At 47.0% G+C, this 16,612-nt stretch overlaps 1 protein-coding gene across 2 annotated transcripts; it reads right to left on the reverse strand.

The window, feature by feature from the left end:
• Nucleotides 1-4,028: 4,028 nt before the first annotated feature.
• LOC123148830 (DNA repair protein REV1) lies at nucleotides 4,029-13,728 on the reverse strand. 2 transcript variants are annotated; one of them, XM_044568337.1, is made up of 21 exons: nucleotides 13,323-13,728; nucleotides 13,085-13,200; nucleotides 12,901-12,977; nucleotides 11,791-12,431; nucleotides 11,285-11,419; nucleotides 10,519-10,651; nucleotides 10,334-10,422; nucleotides 10,191-10,241; nucleotides 9,881-10,084; nucleotides 9,289-9,408; nucleotides 8,876-8,968; nucleotides 7,915-7,974; nucleotides 7,744-7,830; nucleotides 7,575-7,658; nucleotides 7,226-7,298; nucleotides 7,034-7,102; nucleotides 6,470-6,574; nucleotides 5,920-6,302; nucleotides 5,235-5,797; nucleotides 4,962-5,022; nucleotides 4,029-4,574 (listed from the first exon to the last, which is right to left on the reverse strand). In XM_044568337.1, the coding sequence occupies exons 1-21, from the start codon at nucleotides 13,653-13,655 to the stop codon at nucleotides 4,533-4,535; spliced, it is 3,519 nt and encodes a 1,172-aa protein (XP_044424272.1). In that variant the 5' UTR covers nucleotides 13,656-13,728; the 3' UTR covers nucleotides 4,029-4,532. The 2 variants fall into 2 exon arrangements, with proteins under 2 accessions (XP_044424272.1, XP_044424271.1); XM_044568336.1 differs by having other exon boundaries at nucleotides 13,085-13,260.
• Nucleotides 13,729-16,612: the final 2,884 nt, after the last annotated feature.

Consider the following 16,612-nt stretch of genomic DNA (forward strand, 5'->3'; position numbering starts at 1 on the left):
GGAAGCCATAGACGCCAACCGGAAGAGAGGGGAGGGGGGGAAGGAGGAGAAGGGGCCCGCAAGGGCGCAGGCAAGCGGCGAGGAGGCGTGGACGCCGGGGCCGAAGTGGCCGCCGGCGGGGAGGCGTGGACGTCGGGGCCGGAGTGGCCGCCGGCGGGAGCGGGGAGGGAGCGCTAGGCGGCGGAGGGAGCACAGGAGTGGCCTAGTACTGACGCAAAGCTAAAACCCAGTGAGTTTGTGGATTCATTTCTAGCTTTCTACATTTTTCAGGCATGCTTACAAGGTGTGTTCGTCCCTGGCGGTAAATTCGTCAATATACATTACAAAATAAATCATCTTTGAACATTGGAGGAATGAAAATGCACTCCCAAGTGATGAGGTAGAATGGTAGAATGGGCATTGGAGCCCCTCTAAAACCTCGAACCCGTCGCGCGATAGGCGCTCCTCAGGGAGTAAATTGCTCAAAACCACCACATTTGTGGCTAGGATACTCCAAAACCACCATCTTTACCAAAAATCACAAAAAAACCACCACTTCTGCGCCTAGTGAATAACAAATCGTACTGATCCGAAATTGAGCGCGTCTAATAGTAAAACTGACGGGTGGGACCTGTCTATCCAGCCTGATGTGGCGAAGACAAGTCATAGTCAATGTTTGACCTATTGATGTGGACCAGGGTCCCACCTGTCAGCCACACATCTTGTCTCCTCTCTCCTTTCCTTCTCTTCCCTCCTCTCCTTCCTTTTCACAGGAGCTGCGGCCATGGATGAACGACAACGGCGAGCCCCCCCCCCCCCACCCCGGTGCGCCCTTGCCCGCTCCGGCGAGGCCGAACTCCGGCGTGTCCGCGCCCCTGCCCACTCCAGCGAGGTCGAACCCCTCCGGCGAGATCGAGGCGCCCCGTGCCCGCTCCGGCCCCGTGTGCCCGTACCCCTGCCCACTCCGGCGATACCAAGGCCCCGCGCCTGCCCGCTCCGGTGAGACCGAGGCCCCGCGTGCCCGCTCTGGCGAGGCGAAGCCCGCGCGTGCCCGCGTCCCAGCCTACTCCGGCGAAGCCGAGGCCCTGCGTGCCCGCTCCGGCGAGGCGGAGCCCGCGTCCCAGCCTACTCCAGCGAGGACGAGGCCCTGCGTGCCCGCATCGCTGCTGTAGGCTGCTGGGGAGGAGGCAGCGGACCACGGCGCCTTGCGGGGTGGATCTGGTGGCCGGTGCCTAGATCCGGCGGCTAGTGACGAGGGAAGCTCGTAGGGCGTCGCCGCTGTGTCAAGTGAGGTGGCCGGAGCCGGCGAGGCTAGCGAAGATGGTTGCGGGCAGGTGCATGGCACGGTGGTAGCGATCGACATGGTGGCGTGGTGGCCTGAGGATGAAGAAGAGAATGGGGAAATAAGACATGTGGCTGACAGGTTGGGCCCTGTGTCCACCTCAGCGGGTCAACACATTGACTAGGACTAGTTTTATCCACATCAGCCTGACGGACGGGTCCCGTTCTTCAGTTTTGTTGTTAGTCACGACTAACATCTGATTCAGTGTGATTTGTTATTCACTAGGCGCAGAAGTGGTGGTTTTTTGTAATTTTTAACAAAAATGATGGTTTTGAAGTACCCTAGTCACAAATGTGATGGTTTTGAGCAATTTACTCCTCCTCGGGGAACAGCTCACGAAGCCGGCTACCGCCTCGGCGGGTCAGCAGCTTCTGCCCCGCGGCGGCGAGCAGCGTGGATGCCATACACATGCTACCGAGCACGCGGAAAATTCTGAGGAGCTGGTCGGTCGCGCTGTGGCCAGGGAACAGTGGCTCGCCGGCGAGCAGCTCCGCCATGACGCAGCCGAGCGACCAGGCATCCACGAGCTCGTCGTAGTCCGGCTTCCCCAGGAGCATCTCGGGAGCCATGTACCAGAGCGTGCCAGCCTGACCGCGCGGCGGCGTCGCGCTCGCCATGGAAATGACCAGCCCGAGCCGAGATCACATATCTTCACCACGCCCTCGCCGCCAACGAGGATGTTCCCGGGCTTGATGTCCCGGTGGACGATGCCCGGCTCGTGCATCCTCCCGGCGCCGCTCAGAAGCTGCCGCATGACGCGGCGGGTCTCCTTCTCCGCGAACGGTCGGCGGCGACCACGCAGGACGTGACAGAGGCTCGGGCCGACGTGCTCTAGGACGAGGCTGCACGATGCCGTGCAAGCCGACGACGGAGGGGTGGCCGCGGCACGCCGCGAGGTAGCACGCCTCACGCAGCAGGTCGCGGTGGAGCGTGTCGGCACGGCGCCTCCTCTTGCCGCTGCCGTCGTTGGGCGAGCGGATGAGGCATTTGAGGGCGACGTCTTGACGACGACGCTGAAGCCGCCCTTCCCGAGCACGCGCGTCAGCTCGTAGTCCTCGGTGCTCCCGATGCGCCGTCGCTTGCGGGAGCCGGCGTCGTGGTTGTTGATCATGGCGTCAATGGCGGCTTCGGCGGCGGCGATTCGCCAGACGGTGGCCATGGGTTGCCCGCTCCAGCTGCTGGTGCGTGTCGGTGACCATGGGGTGGCAAGATTTCGTGGCGTGCGAGCAACGCGTGGTGCGCGTTTGCCGCTGCTCAATCGGATTCCACTGGAGCGAAACGCGCTTCCGAATTCGATCGGGAGTGGCGCTCTACTCGCGTCACCGCCTCGCCGGGAGATATAAGCTGCATTGGGGGCCTTGCCGGGCAATCGCCTTCTTCCTTCCCAGTTTCGCCATCCAATCCTTCCCACTTCTCCATCCACTCCAAGGTCGATCACAGCAGCTCGCGGAAAAGCCGCCGCCGCCATGGCCGCGCAGATGCTCCGCCGGTGGAACAGCTTCTACGGCGCCTTCGACCCCGTGGACGCCGCCATCGAGGCCGCCGACCCAGACCAATTTTCCCGCCACGTGTTCCAGCGCGCGAGGGGGGACCTGCTGGTAGGGCTCTGCAACGCCGCCGACGACGACCAGGCGGAGCGTATCTGCGGGTTTCTCGACGACCTCATGGCAGAGTCTCTCGAGACGCTCAGGGTGGTTCCATCAACGCCGGGGGTGCCCATCTCCACGGAGTTCGCCGAGTCTGTGCGCGCGCTGCGGGAGCACGACTCGGAGCGCGTCCGCCTCCTCGCGCGGGGCATCGTCAGCAGGTGGGAGGCCTCCGTCGAGGACGACGTCGCCAAGGTCACACTCACACCAGCCAAGAAGAAGCTGCCGCAGCCCAAGGCGACCGTCGGCAAGCAGCAGGATGTCTCCGACGCGAAGACGAAGCGGCCTCACAAAATCTTCGGCGAGCCTTTGGCCAAGAAGACGGCGGAAATCATCAAAAAGGCGTCCGATCCTGCCGCCGGCTTTGTCGACGGTGACCGTGCCCAGCTCTGCTCGGAGGAGAAGATGGAAGCCGCGAAGCGCAAGCTCCGCCAAGGTTACCAGGAAGCAGCGGACGCCAAACGGCGGCGCAAGACGCAGTTGGTGCAGGCACCCAAGATGATGCAGCCGGCGTCTCAGATGCAGCCGATCAGGAGGTGCACTAGCTCCATGGTCAAGAAGACCTTCGCGGTCAGGACGCAGCTTCAGGTGTAGCTCTAGTCAAGAAGACAGTTGATCCAGAACTAGTCCTGGTCACTTTCTAGGTCACTTTTATGTATATCCTTCTTCTCGAAGACTCGAACATGGCATATTTTAGTTGTAAGTAGCAGTATAGCCCTACTGCAATGCAGTTGCTCGTAGCTCGTATGCATGTTCTGTACGCATGTTCTGTACGTGATCGAAAGAAGTTGATGGATTGAAAGCGGGATTTAGTGTTAAAAAAATCTGCTGAAATCTGCAAAGAACTTGGAAAGAAATTGATCCTCGTCTTGGGAAAGATGTGATTGCGTCGAATTATATAATTCTGCACGGGCCTAAGCAATCAACAAATCTCTAATCTCTACTTTTGCAATTTTGAGTTCTCATGTCCATGTTCAGACTTGCAGAGGCCGGGGTCTTCCCCCTTTTCGACCAAAAAGGTTGAAACTTGCAGTCCAAGTTGCAATTGGAATTCAACCAAAATTGACAAAATTCTCTTGCTGTTTCTTGATACAAAACTACATATGTACAACATAACCATGATATACATTCAGAAAAAGATGAATCTTTTCTGAGGTTTGCAAGTTGGATTGTGCTCAACACCGATTACATACAAAGCAGGACATGCATATATCAGCTTTTGCCTTCTTCTGTTTACAGGGAGGTATTTTAATTTTAATGTAGAAAAGGCTATGTTATAAAGAACAAAATGCAAGCTCGTGCCATCTTTCATGTAGAAGTAATATTTACAGTTCTCGCAAAAAAAAGGAATATTTGCAGGTGTACATGATTCCCCTTTTATACATAGTGTGGCGAGAATGTTCACATTCCAAACCCTGATTCAGTATTTCAGTTCATATCCACAGACCCAGGAGAGCCAGTCATCACACTCCATGGTCGTCACTGATAAACAAGGGCACAGAGACCCCTACGCACCTTCTCTGCCCTTTCTATCACCAAGCGGTCCGCAATACCTGAACTTCGAACTAGAGACGCAGTGTCCCACCATAATGTTGAGTGATGGAATCCTACAAAAAGGATGATGGGCTTTCACTCGATCAGTTTGACAAGTTTGTGGACAAAAATGTCCAGAATCTGAATTGCCGAGTTGATGCCTCTACTTGCATCCAGCTTGCAAATTTGTTTGCATGCAGCGCAAATTACTCATATTTCAAAATGTAGTGGACCTTTAAAGCTTAAATAGAAACAACTAAAAACTTTATAATCAGAACGAAGATGGAAGGTGGACAACTGTCTGGTTCCATCTAAAAACTAAGGTGGTTTATCCCTCATGTTTGTGAAAGTCAAAAGTGATAAAGCAAAGGACCCGAAGGCCAGCCATAACAAATACAGTGGTAAATCCTAACAATGTTGTCCACAACCAAAATGATGATAATTGAACATGTAAATTTTACCTGCAGCAAAGGGAGAATGCTATTGTGCAATTCCAGAAAAAGCTCAGATGCTGACGAGAACCTGCAATGGGAAAGTTCAGTGGTTAATAATAAGAACCTGGTTTCATGAATAACCTTCCTCATCATGAGGGAGACTAACTACCACATTTATACCAATTCATGTTCACTGAGTATGCACATCTTGGTTTGCAACAATTTCCCAACAAATTCATATCTAATAATGGTTAAATGACTGCATGATTTACCCCTTTTTTCTCGAACAGTACACTTTACCTTTTCAAAAGAAGGAAACATTTGTACAGCTCTTCAATATCAGAATCAACTTTCAGGTGTACATACTCTGTAAGAAGAACAGAGAGTCGGGAGAATGTGTCGCTCCATTCTTCGCTACCTGAGGTAGGACACAGAGGGAGTAGGGAAGCAACATGCTCTAAAATTGAAGATAAAGGTTGACTGGAGATAGAATTTGCGTGTTGCTCTGCAATGGCATTCAATAGTAGGGAACTGCTAACTCTGAACTGTTCAGCCCATTTCTGAGAACTTCCCGCCAGAACACAAATCACTGGATTTTTTGGATCATCAGCTCCTCCATTCTTCAGAGATTTATTTTCAGTAATGTTTGAAGTGCGGCATGTAGGATCCATTGGCCTATGTAATGGAAGCACATTGAACAAATCAGCCTTGACATCCTCGGGTAATTCCTGCAAAACTGTGAAGTCTGCCTGGCTTAGAGAATTAGGCATGAAATCAAGCCGTGTGACACTCTCTGTATCAATCAATTCATTGGCTCTTGAGCACGAAGCATGGGCAGTTTGAACTTCCTGGTCTGATGCCCCCTATGGGAGTAATGGCAACAATTAGGATACTTGAGGAATGGTTCAAAATAGGAATGACAAAGTAGCAGATTTGACTAGTGCTTCCACTCTGTTTCCAGTTTTAAGTTTACTGATCATCTCACCTTAATATTATTCCGTTTTTCCAAATGCATGGAGTCAGTGCGCTCTCCATATTGGTGCAACCTTGCATTACAAACAGGTACAGAGTTCTGGTTAACGGCAGGTAAAACACGAGATTTTGAATTGCTTTCCTTGCCTTCATCGCCCTTTATCGTGCCCAGAAAACCATGCAATTCTCCCTTATACATGTCATTCATTTCAGATATTATCTCTGGAGGAAGGTTCTTGAGGACCTCCAAATCAAGTTCAGATAATGGTGGCAACTCAGCAGCATGAACTCTGGTAGACCTACCACTTGTAAGCTTCACCTTCGACGAGTGGGATGCAACACCTGTAAGTGATGGTCTGGAGCTTCCCAAATTTCGTATCTCACTGGTAGAGGCTCCTATAAGATCTCTGACAAGTCAAAATCTTTTAAACAAATCCATGGGACGGAAAATTTGCAAATTCAACGCTAAGCATGTAAAGCAACATCAAAATAATGCATTTGCTATACGATGGAAAATGACACCTTGATATAATAAAAAAGTAAAAGAAAAAAAAGACCAATACCTGCACCATCACTGTTCCCAAGAAAGCAGGTTCTCTCGCTGCATTGTTTCTTGAGCTTCTCAGATGATGAACCAAGCCATGATTTAAGCATATTCCCTTGTTGTGCTTCATTAAAAAATAAAAACCATAAGGACATAAGCATTCATAAAATCAGGTAAGCAACATTCCGATTTTTTTAACTTTTCAAAATGTGTATTTCGACAATGGGTGCATATTCCGATTTTTTTTAACTTTTCAAAATGTGTATTTCGACAATGGGTGCATATGCACCTAGGAGCCAAAGGCAATTACCGATTTTAGCAGGAAATTTATGAGCATTGCAACCTGGAGATAGTATCTGAAGGGTGGTGAAATTTATGAGCTTGTCTTAAAACCAATACTACATGAGAGTACCTTTAAAAAACAATGTGACATAAACACTGCACCTTTTTGGTGTTCTTCTAATGCACAACAACACGCATTTAGAAGCGTGTTCGAGAAAAAGGTTGCTACATAAACAGTGCAGCAATGTGTATGTATACCATGCCCAAAAGGGTGTTAAGAAATTGAATAGTTAGAAGATACCTCCGCGACCTAAATCTGCATGTTCAAGCTTTGACATTTTTAGTCCAACTCCTCGCACTTCCTTCACATCTAGAATATGGCACTAGAACTTAGTATTCAACAAAGTAACCGCAGAAAAGAGGCTACTTGGACAGACTTATGGCAGTCTACTGTGGTGTGTATAAGGTATGAGAAGAATATATCGAAACTTACCAACATGCAAAGCTGCAAACAATTGTCTTGCAATTCTCTGAAGCGTGACTAAATTGTCAGTTGCACCTGTCATCTTTGAAACAACAAAGGAGAAGAAAGAAAGGTAAAATAGCAGTGATAAAAAAATCACATGATGCATTAAAAATACAAAATAAAATAACAGGCACATATGCACTAAGAACTGAAACTCATTTTACAGGATAAATAATTGCCAATCCCTTGCCGAAAATGGTCAACATTACAAAACAATGAAACAGAATAGCCAAGTTCATACAGAAAAGCCGAAGGAAACTAAGATTACAACACAATGACACAACTCTATATTCAAATGCCATTATTTAACCCTTACTGTGGTAGAACGACTCATGGTTTCGCAGTCACCACACCCCATAAATTTTAGTGGCTCTCCAGCACCTTTCCTTCTTGTTTTCACCTTCAAGGCAGAACATATGGCTATAAACCTTTAACCAACTGGCAAAAAATGGAGAGAAAAACTGTGTTCAGTCAGCCCAAAGAACCTTAAGGGTAATAGTACGGCCCTGTAGTCCACATCCTTGTAAGCGTAAAGAAACCTCCTTGCTGAGGTTGACTAGAAAATTATCAGCCTGCAAATAACAAAAAGAATATCAAACACGAAAAGGGGCAGCACTAAAATAATAAACAGGAAAGAGAAATAAAGAAGAACATACATCTTTGTTCTCATTAAATCTGACTCCCCAATTGACTTCGGCACCCACAGATTTTGTTTCCTGTATTATTTGGGTCCCAAAAAATGTTTAAATATATCAGATTATTCGGTTCCAAAAGAAAAGGATTACCAAAATCAACAGTGCCTGCTAGGTATCAGTGATAAGTAAAATTAAACCTTTGATCCCTATGAGAAAAAAAATGTGCCCATGTCAACAGCTAACGCAATTAAAAAGAAGACAACTATTATTCTTGGAGACCAAGTTAGTCCAATCGTGTATGATGTGTCCGCTATGAGCTATTACTGAAGCAATGCATATGGCACAGTTGTATTTCAGCAAATTGCCATGCTACGCAGAAGCTAGGGGGGAACCATCATAAACCAAAATAAAGCAAAAATAGTGCAATCTATACATGCAGGAGGCACACAATACTTTAAAACAAAATAATTATATTTCATTTTCCCTATGACTTTTGTATCCAATAGCGACAATCCATAAGAATTATACCAAAGGAACATTAGGACATTTTGTACATCTGTAAGAAGAAACTTATCTTCGGCATTTTAGTAAAATGTGCACAAAATAAGCAATATTAACATATTGAAGGCATGCATCCTTCACATAATTAATTCCTTCCAAAAGACAGGACATCTTTACGAAACAAAAACAGTTCTACGAATTTCAGGGGGGGCTGTTGTTCCTTGTATTCACAAGGCATACTTCCTGTCTATGAAATTGGCTACGAGATCAATTCAGGAGAAAACAATTACATAAATGTAGTTACTTCGAGGCATTTGCAACAATGAGTTAATCATGTGCAGTTTCAAGGTACCATTCTTAGCTATGCAACCTTAACACAAAACTGGCATCAAATTTGCATGTTTCCCTGCAAGAAAATTATGGCCTTGACAATACAGGCGCAGGTTCTCACAACAGAAAAAATAAACTAGGGTGCTTCTACCTGAACAGCTTCAACAACTGAATGATCAATTCCTCTGCAATAGTTCCATAGCATGTTACTGATCTTTTTTCCGAAGTCCTTCTGGAGAGCATCCTATATAAGAATTGTTTGCACGGTAGTAAGTTAACTGATGAAATCAGTAATGAAACCATATGTACAGACCTCCAAATCACAGATATGGCAATGTGTGATATAATCTTTAGGTAGCAGATATCCCAGATAAACTGACAAACAGTTTCTCGTTGAAAAAGATGGAGCAACTGATATTCATTCGAATCCGTATTAGTAAATTTAGTCAAGCATGGTATCAAACTTGTAAAAATAAAGGATCACTTGACTGTGCCCTTGTCAATTTCCTTGAAGAGAAGGGACAACTGTATATTAAATTACACAAATACGATGTTGACACAAACCTTTGAAATGTTGCGAAGCTGACCACAGTGTTCAACTTCTTTGCTTTTCAGTTTATCGGAAACAGTATAACCAATGCCTGGAAGTGCTTTGATAGGGAGGGTACTCAAATAATCATCAACCTGTAACAGCGTTGCTCTTAGACAAAACAGAAGTCGATTAAGCAAGTCAAAAGAAACTGTGCCATGATGAATAAAGCAAATACTTGCACTAGTTAACTGTCTTGAATTATATTCAACTGTATGCAAAGACTAAAGTAAAATCAGTAAGCAGATCGAGAATATTTTCCACAAAATATTTACATGACACAGTCATAAACTCTCAAGGTTATTTTTCATTTACCTCATATACTCTCCAGGTGAATAGCCATTAGCACCTTACGGTGTAGTTAGATCTAATATACCCAGAAACAAATTACAGTTTTCTAAACAACAGAACATGCACAACCTCGCAGTTGTAATCAACAGGGCAATTCCTTCATATTTATTCCTACAAAAATGCTGTTCCAAACAGAACTCATTTGAACTAACCTGGTACATGGAATGGAACGGCTTTACAAATCTAAGGATGGACGCGATTAACATCGACGCATACCTTCTCAGATGAAATAAATAACTGTCCGTTCGGCTTTGCGGATCTGGTGGCTAATCGGGCTAGGAGCCTGTTTTCAGCAATACCTGCACTGGCAGTGCACTTTGTTGTACCAAAAATCTCATTTCTCATTATTTCTGTAACTTCCTCTGGATTATCGTGTAAGCATTCCGTCATGTCCAAAAAAGCTTCATCACAGCTCAAAGCCTAAATAACTTTGTTAGATTTCTGGATGCAAGTGTGGCAATCACAGTGCCAGGATTGTATTGACATGAATACATGCTGAGTAATCATGGGATAATACAGTACAAACCTGAACCTTAGTGCAATATTTATGCAAAATACCATAGAACTGATCCGCAACCTACAATAGTTCCATACCAACATCTCAATTATAACAACGGGAGTGTCCAGACAAAATTGAAGGCGAACTGACCATCGTAGTAAACTATATACCTCCCCGTATGCATCGAAGTTATAAGGAACAACCGTTAGGTGAGGGCACCGAGCTTTGGCATCTCTAACGAACATGCCAGCCTTTATCCCTGGAACCCACGAAAGAGGACACATAAATACTCAAACGTGTCCATAGTAACAAGATTTTAAGCTCCAGTTGTGATATTAAATAAAAATAAAAGCACCATAGCTTCGTGCAGGGTAGTTTGCAGATGATATTTCTGCGGTTCCTTTAGGATTGTCGGAATGACAAACTGCTACCGGCTTATCGTGTAGCTCTGGCCTATTTCTGATGACGACGGATACAAAAAAGCAGTCCTGGAATTGCGGAGAAAATGTGTAAAATGTCAAGATAACAACTATGATGCAAATAGCTCTGGCATACACAGCACCAAAATACAGTAATGAATCTGCAGAAAGGTTATGCCCAGGATCAAGATAAGCAACTGAGAAAATATTGATCTTCAGTCTTCTGTGAGTATTTAATTCAACTACTGACTGAAATATGTATCTTGGACTGAAGTTTTAAAGATCTGATTTGCTGCTTACCTGCTAGTCTCTGTGGATGATTTTTTTTTTCACAAAATCCAATGGCATGGAGAACTAAGTCATGGTTAGCGGTATTTAGCTCTTTTTCATCACATTCCTCTAAAAAGATGGTGTGTCCTTTACAAGTAGAATTTCAATTTACCACGCTTGTTAGATTCATTATTATATTTAAAAACCAAGTTACAAAACTGTGACTGATCACTGATCAGGGATTCCTAACTCATAAGCATGGCATAACTAAACCTGGATTCTAAAGGTCACAAAGTGATATGCCTAATTATACAGCTAAATATAGTGCATAGCAAAAAAAAAGGAACTTCACGGCCAAATTTACAAGTATAGAAGTACAATTTGTTTGTGGTTGTACAGCTAGCAAATAGGATGACATGTTAACCAGATTACCATATCAATATGAATGATTGTTTTCTTCTTCCCTGAATGATCATTGTTGCCCTTACTGCTTTTAGCTCCAGGTAAATTTGAGAAGCGCTTGCGGTAGCGATTTCGCCAAGTCCCAATGAAATGCAGTCGAGAATGCTACAGTACCAAATAAGGTTATCGTAAAAATAATCAGTGTGACAAAAAAATGCAACATCACAGTTATGGAAAGATATCTGATATTACAATGAAATAGAAGCAACAAAGCATTTCAGTAGTTACGAGCTTCAGAAATTATTAATGAAACCTCAAACCACCCCTCCATATACACTTACTGCACACAAGATTGCATTCTGTCCAATCCTTGCCAACACAAGAACAGGACTTGGACATAAATGTGATTACTTTAAAAGAGAATATTTTCAAGACTTCAGTGGCAATGTTACAATTTTAAACCACACCATGCCAAAAATAGTGTAACAATTATGATAACAGAACATCGATGACGCTGAATTGTTTGAGTAACATGCCTTGAAATAATTCTCCACAAAATTAGGATCTGTCAGGGCTGAATGTGACCGGCTAGAAGATTTAGCTGTATCTTTCTCCAATGAACCAATTGACAAATGGCTGCCCACAGAGGCTGTACCGCATACATCTGAACACCTTGAAGTAGCATCAGGAGACTGAGCCACATGAAGTTCAGGATCCATGTCATTATCCATACTTTCTGAAAATGCTATTTTACAGGCATTATCATCCTCAGCCACTGCAAAATCTTCACCATCCCGTTCTTCAAATGTTGAAACTCCATGTTCATCTGAGGATAGTGAGTCCTCTGCTACCTCCACATTCATCAATGGAACTTCATGTTCATCCGAGGATAGTGAGTCCTCTGCTACTTCCACATTCATTAATGGAACTCTATGTTCATCTGAGGATAGTGAGTCTTCTGCTACCTCCACATTCAGTAATGGCCCTTCCTGTTCACAAGACTCGGTTTGGTCACATGATCCCTCCTGAGCAGAAGAAGTTTGGAACTCAAGGTCTTTGTTTTCATCATTTTGATTGCCCTGATACTGTATTCCATTTTGTTTCCCAGAAAAGAAAGCAGAAAGCTTCATCTGCTTTCGGCTTGAAGAATTATGCTGACTTATTTGGTATGGAACCCCTAAGTGAAAATAAGAAAACAGAATCATAATTACATACAAGAACAAATGAAGTAATATAAGAGCATACAAACTTTAGGTGTCATAAAAAAACTTCACAGGCTATACATGTGATGTACTGAATTAAATATAAGCACCTTCAGTGAGAAAAATAAAATTATCTTAGGTGGAAATAAGCAAAGAATTGAATCTTTCCATAATAATTAACATTGTGTTCAATGAAAAAAGTTTGCTCATTCTGCTAGCACCTGATATTTACTGATACATATGGCTACATTTCATAGATTTAAAATTTGAAGAAAATGATCTTACTAATTGCATCGCAACTCACAACTCAAGCAAACCTATTATTATACAAAAAAAACTAGCAGCAAGGTTTAACTAAACACTCAAGGAAAAGCTGCAACAATGAAGCAGATCATTCAGCACTAACAGGCTTGTTACAAAAATCGAAGGGGGGAAGAAAAGTACAGCTGAGGAGCCGGTTCTCTGCAAGGGAATCCACCACCCACCCCGGCTTGACAACAGGAAGCCCTTTACTGAATGCTCTGGATTAAGCAGCAACAATATCAGAGAGAACACACACCGAAAAACATAGTTATTACACGCGTCCGTAGACTGGCACAGAAAGTGAACCTCCATTTTGTATTAGTACCTCATGTTCCGCATTTTGCTCTCCGGGAGGTGCGTGCAGATGATGTGTGTCACCGTGTGCCTCGAGAAGTAGTTGACGAACCGGCCTCCGTTGTTCAGCATAATCTCCTTCAGCTCCTTCCAATCCCCAAACAATAATAAGATTGGAAGAAATCGACATAGCGTCCACCGATGAAGCTACAACAAAATCCGACGGAATCAGACAACTACAGTATGAGCCGGCGAGCGGCGGGGGGCACCTGGCTAGAGGGGACGGTGAAGCCGTCGACGAAGATGGAAACGCCCGCGAACAGGGCCCCGGGCGCCGCGGCGGAGGTGGAGGCGTCGGCGTCGAACTGCGCGGAGAGCTTGCTGTTCTTCGCGGACATGTAGCTCCCGAAGTCGGCGAACGGGGAGGAGGCGAAGGCGCGGCGAGGGTTCTGGGCCGGGGCGGGGGCGGAGGCGGAGGTGGAGGCGGGGTTGGAAACAAGCGACGTGCCGGGGTCGTCGTCGCCCCTCGCCCGCTTCTGGCCGGAGGAGGAGGCCGCCGGCCTCGCCGGCGGCGAGGAGCGGCGGCCGGAGGAGGAGCTCATGGCGGGAGGGAGGGGGCGAGCGGGGCGGGGAATTTTCGGGAGCGCGCGAGTCGAAAGGGAGGGGGACGGTCGTGCTTTGCTGGAGCCGGTGGGTGCTAGTCCACTCTGCCCCGCCGATAGGGGGTGAGACAGGCACTTGTGCAAATAAAACGATCATATGAAATGGTCACAAAAGGATTTACTCAAATGTTATGAAATGGTCGGTTTTTAAATCTTGAATTTCGAGTACATTGGGAGTACTACTTATGAAATGGTCAGTTTTTATATCTTGAATTCCGAGTGATCGTTCGACTTTTTTTGCAGGGAGTCGGTCATTAGTCATTGATAAGACGGTATTTATCTTATGTCATGCACATGTAATAATTTAAAGAAGGAAACAAACTAGCATGCAAAATGGATTATCTCCTAAATTTATGGGGATTATACTAGAAAATATGAAACAAAGAGATGACAACATGTACAGCACGTAGAATAATCTTTTATCTTATTATGCGGGATTTCAACCGGATCCATGGCGAGGGCTACACGATGGTTTGGTTTTGCCAGGGATGGACGCGCCTGATGGGAGTGGGGAGTTGAAGCCGGGGTGGCGGCCCCGGATCGACGGTTGCAACGACATGCTTGCTCAGGTTGACCTTGGCAGACATGATTTTTCTTCGTGACATGAGGAGTTGTGATGGATAACGGGAAGAGTAGAATGGTTGTTGTGGTTGGGGTGTGCTACACAAGAGGCTTGGCTCCATGGTAAGGTACCCTAAGGGCTTTATATCTGCAAGCCCATTGATGGGAGACGAGGAACTCCGGCGAAAACCTTTTGACAATGGCATCGTATGTGGGCATTTGTTTTCTCCTTGGATGCGTTTTCTCAGAGATCCTCATCCTCTCTCTTCTTGTAGTGATTGGGCTCTCCGGGTGAAAATCCAAATTCCGGACTTGTGGACTGGGCGGCGAGGGCGTCTACGTTGTAACCTCCTTGGAGGCATCGCCTTGGAGGGCTAGCTTTTGGCCGTTGTGCGGGGTTCTGTCACCGTCGTGGGTGGTGTATGACGAGGCAACGACTCCGAGATGGTCCTTGCATGTCGAGGTGGCAGCCTGGGGCAGCAGTGCGACGATAGCTCCATGAGATCGAGTTGCAACCCGGCATGACTTGAGTGGCAACCTTGAGCTGCAGGGGCGACAGGGGAGTCGGCTTGGTCAACGCGTCTCAGTGGGGCTAGTTGGACTATATGTCGAGGCGGTAGCCTCGGAAGTGGTGTGACGGTCGTGTTCTGCAGGCAGTTTCCTTCTACGGCGTCGGTTGCGAGAAGATGGGTCATGTGGCGTTGCAACTTCTATTAGAGTGGTGGCATGTCGGGGCGACAACTCCAAAAGGTTGTGTCACATGAGTGCATACGGCGCGACGGAGCGGGAGGGTGGTGGCCCCAAGAGTCTCACGGCTTTGAGGGCATTGATCTTGTGTCGTGTCGACGAGGTTGTTGTGAAGGTTGGTCATCTGTATGTTGTCTGTTACAATTGACGCGAAGCACTATGGAGTGCATATGTCTTCAGCGATGCAAGAGAGTTCTGAGTGCGCTCCTTGTTAGGGAACGTAGCAGAAATTCAAAATTTTCCTACGTGTCACCAAGATCTATCTATGGAGAGACTAGCAACGAGGGGAAGGAGAGTGCATCTACATACCCTTGTAGATCGCTAAGCGGAAGCGTTCAAGTGAACGGGGTTGATGGAGTCGTACTCATCGTGATTCAGATCACCGATGATCCTAGTGCCGAACGGACGGCACCTCCGCGTTCAACACACGTACAGCTCGACGATGTCTCCCATGCCTTGATCCAGCAAGGAGAGAGGGAGAGGTTGAGGAAGACTCCATCCAGCAGCAGCACAACGGCGTGGTGGTGATGGAGGAGCGTGGCAATCCTGCAGGGCTTCGCCAAGCACCTACGGGAGAGGAGGAGGTGTCACGGGAGGGAGGGAGGCGCCAAGGGCTCAGGTGTGGATGCCCTCCCTCCCCTCCACTATATATAGGGGCAGGGGAGAGGGGGGAGGCGCAGCCTTGCCCCTTCCTCCAAGGAAGGGGTGCGGCTAAGAAGGGGGGGAGGAGTCCATCCTCCCCAAGGCACCTCGGAGGTGCCTTCCCCCTTTAGGACTCTCCCCTTTTTCCTATATCTTGGCGCATGGGCCTCTAGGGGCTGGTGCCCTTGGCCCATGTAGGCCAAGGCGCACCCCCTACAGCCCATGTGGCCCCCCGGGGCAGGTGGCCCCACCCGGTGGGCCCCCGGGACCCTTCCGGTGGTCCCGGTACAATACCGATGACCCCGAAACTTGTCCCGATGGCCGAAACAGGACTTCCTATATATAAATCTTTACCTCCGGACCATTCCGAAACTCCTCGTGACGTCCGGGATCTCATCCGGGACTCCGAACAACATTCGGTAACCACATACAAACTTCCTTTATAACCCTAGCGTCATCGAACCTTAAGTGTGTAGACCCTACGGGTTCGGGAGACATGTAGTCATGACCGAGATGTTCTCCGGTCAATAACCAACAGCGGGATCTGGATACCCATGTTGGCTCCCACATGTTCCACGATGATCTCATCGGATGAACCACGATGTCAAGGACTCAATCAATCCCGTATACAATTCCCTTTGTCTAGCGGTATGGTACTTGCCCGAGATTCGGTCGTCGGTATACCGATACCTTGTTCAATCTCGTTACCGGCAAGTCTCTTTACTCGTTCCGTAACACATCATCCCGTGATCAACCCCTTGGTCACATTGTGCACATTATGATGATGTCCTACCGAGTGGGCCCAGAGATACCTCTCCGTTTACACGGAGTGACAAAATCCCAATCTCGATTCGTGCCAACCCAACAGACACTATCAGAGATACCCGTAGTGTACCTTTATAGCCACCCAGTTACGTTGTGACATTTGGCACACCCAAAGCACTCCT

Source organism: Triticum aestivum, chromosome 7A (assembly GCF_018294505.1).
Source record: "Triticum aestivum cultivar Chinese Spring chromosome 7A, IWGSC CS RefSeq v2.1, whole genome shotgun sequence".
Lineage (NCBI taxonomy): Eukaryota > Viridiplantae > Streptophyta > Magnoliopsida > Poales > Poaceae > Triticum > Triticum aestivum.

Bases quoted from the DNA above. Each gene is read 5' to 3' on its own strand.
- LOC123148830 (XM_044568336.1), bottom strand. From the start codon at position 13,655: ATGAGCTCCTCCTCCGGCCGCCGCTCCTCGCCGCCGGCGAGGCCGGCG. The intron at 10,242-10,333 runs GTATATAGTTTA...GAACTATTGTAG, and splicing joins ACTTCGATGCATACGGGGAG to GTTGCGGATCAGTTCTATGG. The intron at 8,969-9,288 runs GTTTGTGTCAAC...ATTCTTATATAG, and splicing joins AGCTTCGCAACATTTCAAAG to GATGCTCTCCAGAAGGACTT.